The 18,275-nt window shown below is 46.9% G+C and overlaps 1 protein-coding gene across 2 annotated transcripts in view; it reads left to right on the top strand.

Annotated features, from left to right (window-relative positions):
- Nucleotides 1-18,275, top strand: part of LOC147693099 (laminin subunit beta-2-like) — a 251,162-nt gene that overhangs the window by 94,401 nt on the left and 138,486 nt on the right. For both annotated transcript variants that reach the window (XM_086939355.1, XM_086939354.1), the window contains exons 3-4: nucleotides 672-844; nucleotides 7,474-7,609. In XM_086939355.1, coding sequence (XP_086795481.1) covers nucleotides 672-844; nucleotides 7,474-7,609 — 309 coding nt within the window. The remainder of the gene's footprint in view (nucleotides 1-671; nucleotides 845-7,473; nucleotides 7,610-18,275) is intronic.

Below are 18,275 nucleotides of genomic sequence, written 5' to 3'. Positions count from 1 at the left end.
TGGTTTGTTTCAGGGTGGAGTTGTTTTCTGGCTGGAGCTGGTTTGTCACTAGTACTTGGTGAATGGTTGATTCTGGGTGGAACTGGCTTCTAGGTAGATTTGATTTATCCTGGGTACTGAGTGAATGGTTGAATTCTGGGTGGAGGTGGCATATGCCCAGTATTGGGTGAGTGGTTGGCATCTGTGTGGGGTTTGTATATTCCCAGTATTGGATGGATAGTTGGCGTCTATGTGGAGTCAATGTATTCCCATTATTGGATGAATGAGTGGCTTGTGGGAAAAGGAGGTTTATCCACAATATAGAGAGAGTGGTTGACTTCTGGGTGGAGCTAGTGTGTTCCAATTCTGGGTGAATGTTTGACTTCTGGCTTCTGTATGTTGTTGGTTTGTGTGCAGTACTGGATAAATGGTTGACTTCTGTGTGAAGTTGGTGTAGCCCCACTACCGTGTGATTGTTTGGATTCTAGCTTCTGTGTGGAGTTGGTTTATCCCCAGTACTGGGTGATTGGTTGGCTTCCGTGTCGAATCAGTGTATCAGCTAGTACTGATGAATACTACTGTTGAACAGTACCTAGAACTGTGTGGGGTCAATGTGTTCCTAGAAATGGGTGAACTGTTGCCTCTTGGGTTGAGTGTGTGCTCTCAACAACATATTACTTTTTTCTCCTCAGCCCTGGTGGTTGGCACCCTGAGCCAGGATTTCCCACAGCTGCATGGCTGTGCCCAGGGGAGCTGCTACCCGGCCACAGGTGACCTGCTGGTTGGCCGAGCGGATAAACTCAAGGTATCGTCCACCTGTGGCCTAAGGAGATCACGGCCATACTGCATCGTGAGCCATCTGCAGGTGAGTGGTTCCTGGCCAGCGGTGCCCTCATGCTATAAGATAGAGATGTTCTCGTCTATTCTATTCTTGGGATTCACATAGCGTATGGCGACCCAACGGGCCTCCCGGTGCTGGTAAACCTCCACTCTGAGATGTAGAGTGCCTGCTTGATATTAGAATAGATGGGTTTTCAGTTGTTTCCGGAAAATGACTTCAGATCTGTCCAGCTCGGTGTGGACGCGGAACACATTCCACAGTTGGAGGCTAGAAATGCGACGGAGCTTCCATCACTTTTTGTTTTCTTGACCGTGGCGACCAGAAGTAGTTTGTGACCCACCGATCGTAGGTTGGCTTTTGGCGCATAGGGTGTTGGATGAGATGGGGCCTGTTTGTGTATGGCATGATGGACTAAACAGAGAGATTTGAATTGAATTCCCCTTTGTTTTGGAAGCCAGTGAAGTGCTGTCGATGCGGGGGCTGCTGATGTTTGCTTGGGGATATTGGAAAGTTTGCGTGCCGCTGCATTCTGCAGTACTTGCAGATGATTGGTTACGTATTTGGGACCACCTAAGTACAGGGAGTTACAATAGTCCTGGCATGAATTGATTAGACCCTGAACTTCCACTCTACATGAAGGAGCCGGAAGTCAGCTTAGTATTTTTTCTCAGGGTACCAAGAAGTCCAAAGCTGCTGGTCACTAGCTCTCGAGCCCGGACTCCCTAACTACTGGGGTGGGTGTGGGGAGGGGCCCTAAGTTGTCCGGCCAGTTAAGTTCATTCCAGACGGAAAGCTTGTCTCCCATGACCATGACCTCTGTCTTGTCTCCGTTCAGTTTTAAACAGCAATCCGACATCCAGTTAGGAACATGATGGAGGCATGCACTGAGCTGATGGGAGGTGTTCTTGATGTTGGTGAATAGAGAGATGACATGTTGTGTGTCATGTGCGTAAAAGACCATAGCAAAGCCGTAGCTTTGGACAATTTCTGCCAGTGGGCGGACACAAAGATTGGGACTCAACGACGATCCCTGGGGTACTCCGCACTTTAATATAAAAGTTGCAGAGACGAAGGAGTTTTCCTGCACTTGGAAGCTTCTTTGGTCTAGAAAGTTGGTTAGCCATTTGATGCGAATCCACGTATTCTAGCCTCTTTTGCTCTTTGGATAGAGATCGTGATACCATGCCAAAGGCCACACTCAGATCGAGTAAAATCATTGCTGCTGAGCCGCTGTGGTCGAAAATGGCCCTTAACTCTTCTGTTGCCACTAGGAGGGCAGCTTCGGTGCAGTTGTGCCCTGTTTGAGTTGGGTGCAGGAACGCATATTTTTCCAGGAAGGTGGAGAGGTGTTTGTTCACCTGCTTTTCAAGGATTTTGCTTACCTGGGAAGGAGTGAAATGGGGCAGTAGTTCTCCACCCGTAGAGGTTAGGCAGTGTTTTATTTTTAGGTGGCATTTAACCACCACATGTTTCCATGCCGGAGTACCGTGCCGTTGTCTAGAGACTGATTGAGGAGGTCTGTTAGTTTGAGCAGTATGGTGTTTCCTCCTTTCCTTAAAATATCTAGAGGGGCTGGGTCAAAGGGTGACCCAGATTTGATTGTCTTTAGGGTCTCATTGGCTGGTCTCCTTGGCAGTGTTAGTTCTCATTTGGTGGAATGTGGTTAACCCCTCCCCTGCGGGGATAATTCCCCTACTGTGCCGGGGGCAGGGGGGCACGCACAGCGCCGCGGTGCTCTTGACGAGCTCGGCTCGTCATGCAGCACGATGGCGCTGTACTCATGACGAGCTGAGCTCGTCATGACCACGCCTGTTCCAATGGAACGCCCAGCACAGCAGGGGATTTATCCCCGCGTGGGCGCGGCGCAACGGTCACGACGAGCTCAGCTCGTCATGAGCAAATCGCGACCGTGCCTCATGACGAGCTGAGCTCGTCATAAGCACGCAACAGGTTAATTTAGAGTTTAATTTTGCTGTGTTGGGGTAGTTTTGGATGGTGTAGTTGGGGAGGGTTAGATTGAGCTGGGGCTTAGGTTGCCGACTGTGCAGCCAACCTTCTGATGCTGGCTGAATCCATTGAATGAACTGTCTGATCCTGGCCAATCCAGTCCCTCTCTACTAGGAGCCAGAAACCAGCTGCTTGACTGTACTTCCTTCTTTGTCAAGAACACCTCCTTTAACAAGCACCTCTGGTGACAGCGCCTTCATTAATAGCGCCACCTGTGTGACCTGCTCTCGCTTCCTTCCTCGCTGTGTCACTGCAACTATAATTAACAAAGATGGTTATAAACTCAGGGATGAAATGAAGTCGAACTAAAATTTGTTTTGTGTAATAATTGCAGATATTCGTGTTTCATTGTAATTTAAGTGTACTACACCCTACATCCCAGAGTTATTATGCCTTGCAGTACTATACCTTTATTTTGCTTCATTCTGCTATAGTAAGTGTTATTTATTCCCTGATGTCCGGTCTTTCTTTATTGTACACTGCATATATCAGAATTCCTGCTTTTCAGACACCGTACCCACTCGCTGTGACTTTATTTCATCTCCACGGCTTTAGCTCTAGTTTGCTTTGCATCACCCTGCTTTAATTTACACAAACTGAAGAATGCATCAACATTAATGTACCTACTTCCTCTCTAGTACAACTCGGATTTAATGGGGCACTTCTTATATTGCACTCTAACATTATGCTTTGCTTCATTAAAACTCTGTTTCGTTGGATGCCTGTTTTCTTTATCCGACTCCTTTATGTATTTTTTTATTTTTTAGTCTTTTGTAGTCCTTACATTTCACTGTAAAACAAAAATATAATTTACCACAATATAATGGTAAGGACCAAAATAGCGGGAAAACAATATTGTTGACAATAATATCGTCCAAAAACAAATGTATGACGTTACATCGCATACATTCACACCGCGGTAGTTTACATTGCAGTCATTACAACGCAAGTCGTTACAACGACCTGCGCTAGAGGCGCTGGACTTAGGAATAATATGATTTACTATTCCAACTCCAGCGTGTGGAACAGTAGGGAAGGTGTTGGAATTGTAAATCATAATATTCCTTAGTGTAGAGAGCCATCCAGCGCAAGTTGTTGTAACGACTTGCGTTGTGATGACCGTGTTGTTCTGGTATCACGGTGTAACGACTGCGTTGTAAAGGTCGTTCTCCTCTAAAAACACACAAAGATATCAATTTTTTAAATATAAATTGAGTTTAAAGTAGTAAATGTTAAATATTTTAAAATATACATTTAAAATAAAGTAAATCACAACAAATTCTACTAATATGTAATAATATATATAAATATATACTCATATAAACCAACACATATATGTGTAGGTTTGCATTTCAGCCTCAATGGAGGCAGCCCATAGGGTTATCCTTAGCTATGCGGTTGCCACTGCTGTGTGGTTCAGCTTGGACTTGCCAGTCTTCTTTGCTCCATCAGCTGATGGCCTCAGGGGGTGCCCATTTCACTCCCTTAAGATGGGGAACAGGTTCAATAGCTTTTCTGATCAAGTGAGTTTTCAGGAGTTTTCTGGACTGCGTGTGGTTGGATGCTGCCTTCGGGCTAAGATGTAGAGGATGAAAGAGACTTTGTCCTTGAGCCTCAAGGGGCATGCCGCCATGCTTATGCCGCCTATATTGCGATTGGTACATAGAGAGAACGGTTACCAAGCAGAGATCTCTGGATACATTTTGTGGGGGGCTGGTGTTTGCAAGTGACCTGGTCCCATGCTTCGGTGGACTTTGTGCACCGTGCAGAGAACCTTGAGTTGTGTTCCTGGCTGAGATTTGAGACAGTGAAGTAGCACCCTTTCCGAATCACATTTTCTCAGAATCAGGCTAAGATTGGCTGCTTGATTTTGGTTTCTTTGTTTAATTCTGTGAGTTTATTGGGAATGTTGGTGGACTCCAAGCACATCTTTAGAGGGCTCTCATCCGTTCATCAGTTCAGCTCACTAGTTCATTTAAAGAAATGGTAGCATTGCACTGACCAGTATGAGATTAAAATTCATATCGATGACCACGTCATTTATTTAGGAGCAGAACTGCAGTCTGGTTTTATAATTATAGACAGGTTTGGTCTGTTTGTGTTGGCGCTGGGACTGTCTCCTTGGCAGTTGCTCTCTCAGTACCAATATCTCCGTCAGGGTACCATTTAGGCATAGAAAATCCAATTCATCCAGATGTAAATATGGTCATGACACTTTGGGAATGCCCAATGTGTGTTCCAGATGAAGATGAATTTGGCTAGCTTTGATGTACATCTCAAATTGAAGCAGGGACTGTTTGAATAGTTTGGTCCATTGGCTTAAGTCAATATTGACCAACAGAGGTGAGAGGGAGAAACTTTGTCATATGTCATCCTAGACCACGGGCTTGGTCTATTCAGGGCACACAACCTGTATCAATTGTCTTCAATTCTTGGGGAGTGAGTGATTTCAGTCACAATGTTCTTCTAGTGCCTTGATCCATACTTTGAAGCAACCCACAGGATGCACAGGACACAGTGAACAATCCTTTGATGAGATAAGAGCTGGATCAAAAACTCCTATCCTTCTTGGAATCTGTTTATGAGTTTGTTGATGTCCAAAGTATTGTAAGGTGACTAAAATAAAGGACCATTTGTGCTAATCCACCCAAATTCACCCATTGCGGATGCTTGCGCAGATGGTCTCTGTTCTTTTCACTGATCTGATGCCTGATTGGTGGATCTTCAGAAGATTGGTTTGGTCAACATGCTCCTGCCTTGAACCGGATGTATGACAGTACAACACGATCATTTTGATCGCAGTATTTTACATTGCGGTTTTTACAACGCAAGTCATTACAACGAATTGTGTTGGAGGGCGCTGGATCGAGGATTAATATAATTTTCTATTCCAACTCCAGCCCACGTAACAGTCGGGAAGGTGTTGGAATAGAAAATCACACTATTTCTTAACCAAGAGCGCCATCCAGTGCAAGTCGTAGTAATGACTTACGTTGTAATGGCAGCGTGGTAAAGGTTGTGCGGTGTAAACACTGCGTTGTAAACGATGTTTCCCCCTTGAAACTTGCCTTACTAGACTTTTCTGGGATTTTGGAGATTTAGGACTGCTCAGTATCGGGGTGGGCTAACGTTGGGGTTTTGTACCATGGGTTATTGATTGAAAGCTTTTAGGACCCAATCATAATCCATTTTAGGGTGGACATCTTCATAGTTGTGATATTTAGACCATGTGTGGAAAGAATCTCTATGGGAAGGTGCGGGTAATCGCACACCCAGTTAAAAGTGACTCCAAAGATGTCGAGTATCACCATTGTTATGATAGCTCCCACTTTAATATAGTTGATGCTTTATAGTAATACTTGTTGAATTGCACCACCTTTTCATAATACTTGTTCTTATATGTATTCCTTGCTATCGCTGGCTCACTAATCATATAATTCCATCCATGCTTCTTAATACCCTGCTGTTCTATTACACTCCTGTTATTCCATCCACTTTATGTCACCCCTGCTCTGTAATACCTCCTGCATTGCAACACCACACACTTTATTTTGCCCATTTCATTACACTCCCTAGTTGTATTCAGTACTACCTACATTACTGAACTACCTCCATTTCAACATGTCATTTTGAACCTTTCCCTTTTTCTTATAACTAGTCCATCATGCAAACCTAACACTGCACCTCCTCTGCAAATACTGGGGTCCTTAAATCATACCTCTGACGACCCTATCCTCCTCTACTTCACTCCATCCCCACTTCTATCTCCCCCATCCTATCTAAAAATGTATGTGAATGTGTCGGCTCTTGCTATGACTCTGTTTATTAGACCGCAATGGAACATTTGTTTTTGTTTATTGTTTCATACTGTGCTTTTTGAGCAACTCCTGCAATCTTGTTTTTTGCACATGTAAAGCGCTCTGATACCCCCGGGTCTAGCCAGCGCTATATAAAACCTTTCAAATAAATAAATAGAATAAGTTAAGTAACTGCGGTTCTACCCCACAACAAAAACAACAGTTGATGGACAGAATGCAGAACAATGTCATACATTCACCCCAGTACAGAGATCTGGGCCTAAACTCATCGTTTTTTTGCACTCCACACCACCCCAGTTCAGACATGGCCATATGTAAATCAGCCTTGACCCTGTGCCTCATGGGAACAGCCCAGCCCGAACTGCTAAGCCATGTCTTTCCTGGACTGGAATCAAGCATCCTAGGAGCGGTTTCTGGCTATCAGCCGTCTTCAGCCAGGATAGCTTGACTCCAGTGGTGTGGCGAGCATGGGACTCACGTCTGAGCATACCCATCCCACTCGGGGTGACAAATGCAAAAACAACCCCACAACACCCATAATTAATAACTAATGAGATGCAGAACATAGCCAGTTCCCATGATCCCAGACTTTGCCATATGACAGTAAATTTACCCAGTGTGAATAAACAACAGTTTTGAAATGTTTTGAAATTCTTTTTGCCTAGAGCCTCATGGCTGACATTCCACTCTGTACCATCCTGTGCACAAAGCCTCCTGAACCTTCATCGGTCCATTTCTAAGACAAAGAGTCATGGTTGGGAAGTGGGTGACATGACACCATCTATATTTGGGTATTTCATTTTTTGTTGGTCTCTCCTTCCATTCTAGGAAGACAAGAAGTGCTTTGTGTGCGACTCAAGAAGACCATACGACCCACTTTACAACCCCATCAGCCATCGCATCGAAAATGTCATCACCACCTTTGCGCCGCAACGCAAGAAGGCCTGGTGGCAATCAGAGAACGGTAAGAGATGGCGCGCTCCATCTGCACTAAAAGAGGTCTCTTTCACTCAATGCTGCATGTGAAGAATTACAAAGAAGAATCCCAGAGTGTCCCTTTTTCCAGGAGGTCTGATTAGTTTTAGATTCAAAGAAGGGACTTTCTTTCAAGGGGCCCGATTCACAGAACTAACTTAAGACAAAATCCTAAACTTACTACTTTTGGTATTCACAGAAGTTAGGATTTTGTCTTAAGTTTGTTTTAAGTCTTTCTTAAGTCTGTCTTAAGTTTGTCTTAAGTCTGTCTTAAGTCTGTCTTAAGACAAACTTTAGACAAAATCCTAACTTCTGTGAATACCAAAAGTAGTAAGTTTAGGATTTTGTCTTAAGTTAGTTCAGTGAATCGGGCCCATGATGTTTTGCTGGGATTTTTGCCCCAGAATGCCCCTTAGTTACGGATGTCTAATTGGATCTCAGACTCCTCAATGTCCCTCTGTTTGATGAATGATATTTGCATGGGCTTTTATTCCAGAATGGTCCCTTGTTTGATGGTTTCTGGTTAGATTTTAGATTTTAGGGTATCCCTGTCTTTAATGATGTCAGGTAGGGATTATGATTTCAGAATTTGCTTTTCTAGAATTCAGATTCTCCCTTTGATGATATCAGATTTGGTTTAGATTAAAAAATGTCCCTTCTTTGATGATATCCGTTGGGCTTTAGTTTCTCTACTGTCACCATTGTTGGATGGCCTCCAGTTGGGTTTTAGATTCCATAATTTGTCTTCGATTGATGATACCTAGGAGGGTTTTTCAGAAGATTTCTTTCTGATTATGCCTGGTTGGATTCTAGATTCTTTTATGTCTCTTAGATGAATGTATGACGTTACAAAGCAAACAATTACAACGCATGCCTTTACAACGCGGGTTTTACATCGCAGCTACCTTTGCAAAACATGATTTTACAATACATGCCATTACAAAGCAGTTTTAGAAACTACCTTTACAACGCATTCCATTACAACGCATACCATTACAACGCATACCATTACAACGCATAATACTTTTGGGGTAACAGTGGGATAAGTTTTGGATAATGTAGGGGTAAAATTACTATTCCCACTCCAGTGACTGCAACAGTAGGGTAAGTGTTGGATCGTGTAGGGGTAAAAATTACTGTACCCATGTACCCCAAAAACCCATACCCACCCTAAAACTAAAAAAACTCCATTACTTACCATATAATGCGCTGTAATGGTATGGCATGCATGTAGGGACATGCGTTGTAATGCCTGCATTGTAATAGCATGCAATGTAAATGCAGTCACGTTGTAATGACTGCGTTGTAAAGGTAGTGCGTTGTGATGACTGTGTTGTAATGGTTGTTTCCCCTCTTTGACGGATGCCTTGGATCTCCATTTGTTTGATGGAGTCATGATATGTTTTACCAAATGTTTCCTTCTTTGATAATGTCTGCTTGTGTGTCAACGAATAATCATTTTAGTGAAGAGTAAGGTGTAAATTTGGGGTCTGACTGGCCTACAATAATATAAGGAAGTTACTAACAGGTTCTGTGGCAACCCTTGGCTGAGCACAGCCAAAAGCTGTACTCAGTGTAGGAGTTAGGTGAATATGTTGAAAAAAAACCTGAAATATAATGAAAACTCTGAAATGTCATTCAAGTCTCCCAAGGTAAATAAATGAAAACCGATGCCTCGGGGCACAAGTCAGAGGAAAGACACCCTGTGAGTCGCCTTATTTGGAGGGGCTGGGTTATGCTCTCAGCTCTCCTCTTAATTCCACTTAATTTTGCAATAAATTTGTGTAATTACACTACAGCAAATTACACAAGTTACACTCTCCCCTAGTGCTAAGTAGGTAAAATGTTTTCATTTCTGCTAACCTTTCGCACATTGCATATCTGCTGCAGGAGCGGCTCTAGGCTCATGGCGGCCCTGGGCGTGGAGCGTAGGTAGGGGGCCCCGGAAGAGGGGGTCTGGGCAGGGCAGAGCGCAGAGGCCAGTGACGAGGGGGGGGGGTCAGGGTGTTTGGAAGTGGAACAGAGCCGGAGGCCGCCAAATCCATGCCAGGGGCCACCACGCAAAAATGTATCCATCCTCAGAGGATTATTATATTAAGGATATATATTGGCGTGGTGGCCCCTGGGGTTTGGTGGCCCTGTGCAGGTGCACAGCTTGCACGTGCCTAAGGCCGCCACTGCCTGCTGCACTGTACAGCACACGTCCAATTGGTGAAATGTTTTAAAGATAGCCTGCCTAAGTGTAGGATTCTGTACTGGAAAGGTGCCCTTCTAATACAATCCCATGCTTGACATCGCACACACCTCTGGGCTGCGGTGAAAAGTGTTGTGCACGGTGCTAGGCAGGATGTTTACCCGACAGCGCTGAGAAGATAGCAGTAGCACTATATCTTAGTAGGTATGGTTTCTGCGATGCTCTCTACCCCAGGACAACAGCTTTGGCTGCTGTTGCGCGTCACACTATTTTTTTAATTAACGTACCCTCAGGTCCTGATTCATAAAGGTAAACTTACACCACTGTTTTAGTTGACTTTTTTTTGGTATCCACAGTCCATGAGTTAATAGTAAGTTTTCAACTGCGGGACTCCGTAGTCAGGGTGCAGGACTCCGCACATAAAACGATAGGACGGGTCTCAGGGCCCGATTCACAGAACTAACTTAAGACAAAATCCTAAACTTACTACCATTTTGGTATTCACAGAAGTTAGGATTCTGTCTTAAGTTTGTCTTAAGACAGACTTAAGACAGACTTAAGACAAAATCCTAACTTAAGTCTGTCTTAAGTCTGTCTTAAGACAAACTTAAGACAAAATCCTAACTTCTGTGAATACCAAAAGTAGTAAGTTTAGTATTTTGTCTTAAATTAGTTCTGTGAATCGGGCCCTCTCTTTTTATGTGCAGTTATCTGTTCCGACTGCAGAGTCTACGCAGTCAAAAACATACTATAAACTCGTAGTTTGTGAATTCCAAAAAATACGTAAACTTACACAAAAGTGTACTTTTACCTTTGTGGATCAGGCCCTAAAATTACTACAAAATGCAGACTGTGAGCACTGAAAAGTATTAAACTTACTCAAAGCTGTAAACTTACTCAAGAGTGTAAATAAAATAAATAAATAAACCAGTTAAGTTCGTGAATGACCCCCCACGTTTCTAAAAGACTGATGTGTGCGTCAGCTGTGCGTGGCAGGACAGCGTGACGTCACCAGCCACCTGCACTCACAGGCGACGGTGGTGTCTTCTGCTCACAGGCAAGCTCTGACGTCAGAAGCTTTAAGACAGGGCCGTGTTTGTAGGGAGATGAGACTCTCCTGCGTGTTACAGGAATGTAACTCCCGGCCGCCCGTTGTGTGTTCTATATATGTTACAACTTCATGTGCCATATATCTAGACAGAGAATCCTGTGTTTGACGCCCCGATGCGTCCTGTAGGTCCTGGTATAGTCACTCACACGCACTATATATTAAAAGCACCTTCTCGCCCCTGCCGCGGTCCGCCTCCTCAGCCTCAGCGCCTCGGCGCCCTCCTCTTGGCGCTCGGCCCTCTCGCATCCTCTCCGCTCCCGTTTCCTTCCCATGACCTTTCCAGCAGCTCGTGACGGGTTCTATTCTCGTCCATCCACGCCCTTGCTGTGGGTCACTTCCGGTACATGATACCCCCGCCAGGACGCCCGTCCAGCAGCGACCACACGAGAGGCTGAGGGAGGCCTCCTCCCGGCTTGTCTGTGTGCAGAAGGGCACACTGAGCAAGTACACACGGTGAACACTTAATAAATAGCGAATCACACGACCTGTCTGAGACATCCTTTGAAGCAAGAGATTCTGGAGGAAGAATTGTATTATTTGCTTCATGTTTTTAACACCATTTTTATGTCATATTGTAACATAAACAGTATCACACAATCCCACAAACATCACACTGTACCACAAACAGTATCACACGGTAACACAAACAGTATCACACGGTAACACAAACAGTAACACACTCTAATACAAACAGAATCACACTGTTCACAAGCACTTATCACGCTGTACCACAAACAGTACCACACAGTACCACAAACTATATCACACTGCACCACACACATCATTGTCACACTGTACCACAACCAGTATCACACTGTACCACAAACCACAAACAGCCTCACACAGTATCACAAACAGTATCAGACTGTACTACAAACGGTATCACACAATGCCACAAACTATATCACACTACACCACAAACATCATTGTCACACTGTACCACAACCAGTATCACACTCTACCACAAGCAAGCAGTATCACACAGTACCACACAAAGTATCACACTATGCCACAAGCAATCTGTAACTACCTGAAACCTTCACAAAGGAAGAGAGTTGTATAAATTCAGTAGACTAATAAAACCGTCATCAACACAAAAAAGAGAAATAAAAAAGTCTACAGTCTGGTGGACTTATGAGTGACATATTTACCCACGGTGGTCCTATCCCTCCCCCCCGCCCCCCCCCCCTCCCCTCCCCCGCCGGAGGCAATATTTCACACCCGCAGGGGAATCTGAGTAGCAGACAAGGCATTTCCTAGCACTGCCGTTGACCCGAGTTGGCTGGAGGGGTGGCAGCCCCAGGAGAGGGCAGAGGTCCACACAGATGTCCGTCAGCGAGCCGGACATGTCGACCTGCGGGTCATCTCACCAATCACCGACTGTCAGGCGAACAGAGCGGCCATCATTGTTGGAGAAGAATGTCTTTGATTGGTGAAGTATTATGAGAGCTTCGTGTCACAAATACAGGCACATTGATCTGATCACAATCATTTAAGCACAAACAGTAAGCGAAGGATTCCACCTCCTAAACGAGTTCTTTGTCGTTGAGACCAACCATTTACCTGTGTTCGGCTCTGTGTTGAGAAGAGCAGAGTCCGAGACTAGGTAAGGTGCCAGGCCGTCGTGCTCCACACCTTTCATCTCTGTCTTTGCACGAAGACTTTGCTTAATTTCCAACTTTGCACTGTGCTTAGCCCTCCTAGCCTTGTCGTGTCCAAAGCCTTTAAGAATCCAAGCAACTGATTTTCTGATAAGTGGGTTCCTCTGCTGAAAGGAGGCACCCCACATGTGTACCTCCAACCTTTGTGAAGGTGAATCTTGCCCACTTCTTGCACCTCGGGCGGTGACTGGTGGTGGCGGCCTGTCTAGGGTTGTGGGCCCTGGGCCCACATGCTACTAATGACTGACACGGACACCAGGTGGTAGGGTACCCGAACTGGCCAGGGCACGTGCACCCGCCCCCTTTTATTATCAGGGTCACCTGACTGGTGACGCCTGTGATGGGTGGGTGTTCAGAGTGGTACAGCAGGAAAAGCTGAACGCTAGAACGTGTCCCTCAGGACACTACATCCCTCCCAAATTTTAATGAAAAAAAGAAACAAACAAAAGTCCAACCTATGAAGAAAACAAACAACAATACACAGCTCCAGTGAGTCTCTTCAGGCCATCTGCCGGGCGGTGCTGGAGCTCCGGACCACACGGTCAGGAAGGTTTGATCTGCCTCAGCGATGAAGTTCAGACCGGCCTGGTCTCGCGGTGTTGGAGTCTATTTACACACTTCAAATAGCGGTGCATCTGGAGCGTTGGTGGACTCCACTTTGGAGATTCTCTTGCATGCGCTCAGGCTCCGGTGGACAGCAAGCCTGCAAATACTGAGGGTGACCTTGATGGATGAGGGCCTTCCTTGGAGAGAAAAAGGGGTTGGGTGGTGCACAGCTCTAGTTAATTGAACTTTTGAAAGTTTTTCGCATAGTTCTGGGTGCTCTCAAGGGTGGTGTTTTCCGTCCAAACACCAATTATCATAGAATAAGTAGTGTACGCAGGAACTGCAGATACATCCCCTAATGAGGCACTCCTCGTGTGATCAATGACATGATTCATAAAGTCAATGAAGTTATGTAGGTTTATTCAATATTATTCATCAAATGTTTTTAAACTGATATTAACGACATATCAATTGAAGCAACGTTATTCCATTGGATTGACATATGAACTTTCTCCAATGCATTTCGGGCGGGAATGCCCTTTGTCACGGAGTGCTGTGGAGGAAGAAACAGAAAAGTGGGTGAGGGATAAGTGAAAGATCAGCGTGAAGCTGGGGAGTTACTAGTGTCTATGGGTGGGGAAATGCAAGTTGGAAACGAATAGTCTAAATGGTGCACGGAAAATATCGTGAAGGGAGGGTACGTGAAGGAGATTTACCGCGTGAGGCTAAAAGGCAAAGAACAAAAATGCTAGGGCGTGTCTAGCAGTGAAAGTAGTTAGAACTTACTTCATGTCAAGGCGTAGCGAGTTCCGCTCTGCAGCGGCTGTGAGGTCGGTGTCGGGCGTGGGTGTGAGAGGAAGCTATAAATGGCTAGGAGTGAACTGCGATAAGGGACGGGAGGAGTGATGGAAATTGACGATGGACTAAGGGTCAGGAAGTGGAGCGGCCATGTTGGAACGGTGCGAGAAGGCGAGGGGTACATGCAGGATGAGTGAAAAGCAGTTCAGAGCAATGCAAGCAGATAAACGTTTCCTTAACCGAGGTTACCCCGAGGATGTCCTCCGGGAATCTCAGACCCGAGTGGAAAAAATTTCCAGACAAGACAGCTTACTCAAAACTCAAAAAGACAAGGATCAACGCATGGTGTTAGTCTCCAAATTTTTGACAGCCAGTTCCATCTATAAGAAAATCATACTGAAGCACTGGCCCATCTTACAGATGGAACCCGACTTTCGGGGCATTTTTGAAAAACCTCCCCTATTTGCTCATACTAGAAGCAAGAACATTAAAGAGATTCTTTCTAAACCAACCCCAGCAACCCAACACCATCGAGGAACTCAACCTTGCCTAAATTGCAACCACTGCAACAGTGTCATCAAGGGTAACACTATCCAACACCCAATGAAAGGTCATGCTATTAAACTACAAGTTGATGCTACATGCGACTCCATGAACTTAATCTACGCCTTAAAATGTCCCTGTGGGAAGTTGTATGTTGGCAAAACAGAACGTAAAATAAAAACACGTTTAAACGAACATAAATCCAACATACGCCTGAAGTTCTAACTACTTTCACTGCTAGATACGCCCTAGCATTTTTGTTCTTTGCCTTTTAGCCTCACGCGGTAAACCTCCTTCACGTACCCTCCCTTCACGATATTTTCCGTGCACCATTTAGACTATTCATTTCCAACTTGCATTTCCCCACCCATAGACACTAGTAACTCCCCAGCTTCACGCTGATCTTTCACTTATCCCTCACCCAATTTTCTGTTTCTTCCTCCACAGCACTCCGTGACAAAGGGCATTCCCGCCCGAAATGCATTGGAGAAAGTTCATATGTCAATCCAATGGAATAACGTTGCTTCAATTGATATGTCGTTAATATCAGTTTTTTTTTTTTTGTTTGTTTTTATTGCAGAATTAGAAACCATTACATAAATTGCTCAACCAGTAAACTCATGGTGTCCCCCCGCATCAATCACAAGAGCTTAGATCATACACAGCCATTCAGCCCGCATCCCGGAGGCCGGGCGGCACAGCGTCCCAGTTAGTAGCAAGACATCATGGTGAGCGTCCCTGAGGGACAATGGTCGAAATCGCTTTACGTATCTGCATTTTACCCCCCCAACCCCAACCTATCCCCAACATCAGCCATCCTAGTCCAACAATCCAGTGCTACGGAGCCGCTGCAGTCCCGTTCCCCGTACCTACGAGGGCCTCGTCATGTCTGTCCCATGCTCCCCTGCTGCCCCCGCTATCCTCCCACTCTCTTCAGACCCAGTAAACAGTCCCAATCCAGAATCGCCGCCGTATCCAATCTGCCTCCCGGCTCCTAACCCACCCCTAATCAACCCCTAAACAACCCCTAGTCCCACCCCGCCTGCTACCGCTAATGGTGTGTGCCATGGTCCCGACTCTTGCTTGGGTCCCGCTACAGATCCGCTAATACCTCCGTACCCGTATGCCTCGTGGTGTCCTTGAATCCTATCCATTCAGTCCTCATCCTCCACCAATGAATCACGCAAAGCCTGCACTACCAATTCCCATGCACGCGCTGACTCTAAGGTCTTTTCATTGTCAAGCTTGACAGCCTGCCTCATTCGGAGCACACTCTCGCACTCGGACCACCTCCACAAGTCATTCGTCCACCTCCTCATAGACGGTCCTTCCCTGGACTTCCAGTGCCAGGTAATCTCTCTCTGCGCCAGTATCAGCCCTAGGTCAATAAACTTACTTGTCACCTTAGTGTGTTTGGTGTGTGGGAACCAGAGCAACAAACACGCCGCCATATCAAACTCCACCTCCCTATCGATCACTGCATTGAGAAGTTCCCCTACCTCCGCCCAGTAAGCTTCTAATTTCGGACAGCCCCAGAGCAGGTGATCCATATCTGCCTCCTACGCCAAACACCTCGGACACCGCGCTTCCTGCACCTGGAAGTACCGTTTGATCTTCTCCGGAGTCAAGTAGGCCCTATGTAATACAAAGAAGTGCATCTGCTGGAAGCGCGCATTCCTCGTGCCCTTCCACGTGCGCTTAAGAATATGGCTCCACACCGTATCCGGAATGGGCTTACCTACGCTCGCCTCCCATTTCGCTTTCAGCCCCAGGAGCGGTTCCAGCCCCTCGTGCAGCATCCTATTGTGCAGGCAGGTCACCGCCTTAAAGGTGCCAGCGGCCATCACTACATACTGACATGCCATAGTCGTGTCCGGTTCAATGAGCCCCCCTTTCCAGTGCTTCTGAATGGCCGCCACCACCGCCGCATGCAAGAGGAAGCTCCCCTCTGGCAACCCAAACTGTTCCTGTAGTACCCCGAAGGGCACCAATGTCCCGTCAACATACAGGTCCCCTACCACCTGCAGACCCAACTCCTCCCATTCCGACAGTGGGGACCATTCGCCCCCGTGCGGCAGTGCAGTCAGCATGCCTATCGGTATCTCCGGTGCATACGGTCGGGTCGCCTTCGCCCTCCTCAGACTCCTCTGCCAGCAGGACCTGAGCGTCCGCTCCTCCATAGTGAGGCCTCCCAGCTCCAGCTTCTGCTGCATGACGATATAGGCCAGGACATGGCGCTGTATCCCCAGCTCCCGGTTGCACTCCGGCCCTCTGAACACCCTAGCCACATGCTGTGTAAGAACCTGAAGCTGCGCTGCCAGGTAATACAACTCAAAATCTGGGACGGCCATCCCTCCCTCAATCTTGGGGCGAAGCAACGTGTTCAGGGCCACTCTACGGCGGCCCTGCCCCCAAAGGAAGTCAATAACCATCGTCCACAAGTCCCGAAAGATCCTCTGAGGAATCCAGATGGGCAGCGTTCGAAAATAATACAGGAGTCGTGGGAGCGCCACCATTTTCAACAGAGCAATCCTACCTAACACCGTCAGGGGGAGGGACACCCAAAAGGACATACAACCTCTCAGCGCCCGTACGCACCGTCCAATATTGCCCTCTAATAGGTCAGCGGCCTCGTGGTAGATACGGACTCCCAAATAAGTAAAGCAAGATGGCTCCCAGACCACCCCCAAGTCACGTGCGGGGCAAGGTGCTTCCGCTCGGAGCGGGAAGACACAGGTCTTCGCCCAGTTAACCCTGAGGCCCGACAACCGGCCAAACTCAGACAGCATTTCCATCGCCCCTTCCAGAGCCTGTTCCGTGTCCTCCATGTATAGCAGCAGGTCATCCGCGTATAACGAGATGTGGTGCAGCTGCCCACCGCTTGTTATCCCTGCATACCCGTCTCCCGATCTGGCACGCACCGCCAAGGGTTCCATCGCCAGTGCGAATAAAAGAGGGGAAAGGGAGCACCCCTGTCGCGTTCCCCTACCAACTGGATAAGACGCGGACACCAAACTGCCCAGGCGCACTCGCGCCGTTGCCGAGGAATACAGCACCTTCGTCCACCTGCGGAACCCTTCACCAATACCAAACCTCACCAGCACTTCATCCAGATAGACCCACTCCAAACTATCAAACGCCTTCTCAATGTCTACAGACAACACCGCCTGGGCACCATCCGTACCCACTATACCATCCAGTATCCCAACCAGGCGACGAATATTTAACGCTGTGCTTCTCGTGGGGATAAACCCCGCCTGGTCCCTGTGCACCAGGTTAGTCATGTGTGGAGCCAACCTGGTGGCCAAAATCCGGCTCAATATCTTGTAGTCCACCGTCAGCATAGACAATGGCCTGTAGGACCTCACATCAGTCGCTTCCCTGCCGGGCTTTAGCAACGGCACTATCAGTGCTTCCCTCATTGACCCGGGCAGACCCCCCAACCTGTAAGCTTCCGTGTACACCACCAGCAGTCTGGGCGCCAAACTATCAACGTACTTCTGATAGAACTCTATTGGTAGGCCATCCACACCGGGCGTTTTATTTCGCGCCATGTGCTTAATGGCCGTCCTGATCTCGGCCAGCGTGATAGGCCCACCTAAGTCTTTTGCATCGTTATCGCCCAGGACCGGAAGCTGCCCTGACTCCAGATACGCCGCGATCTCGTGGGCCTCTACTCCCAGCTGACTCTCGTACAGCTCCGCATAATAGGCCCGAAAGCACTCCAGCACCGCCGATTGGGAATACACCGTTTCCCCCTGTGCATTTTTGATGCTTAGGACCGGGCAGCCTCTGAGTTCGG

This window comes from Lissotriton vulgaris, chromosome 9 (genome assembly GCF_964263255.1).
Source record: "Lissotriton vulgaris chromosome 9, aLisVul1.2, whole genome shotgun sequence".
NCBI lineage: Eukaryota > Metazoa > Chordata > Amphibia > Caudata > Salamandridae > Lissotriton > Lissotriton vulgaris.
The sequence above is the reverse complement of the archived record's forward strand: the minus strand, read 5'-3'. Positions and strand labels throughout refer to the sequence as shown.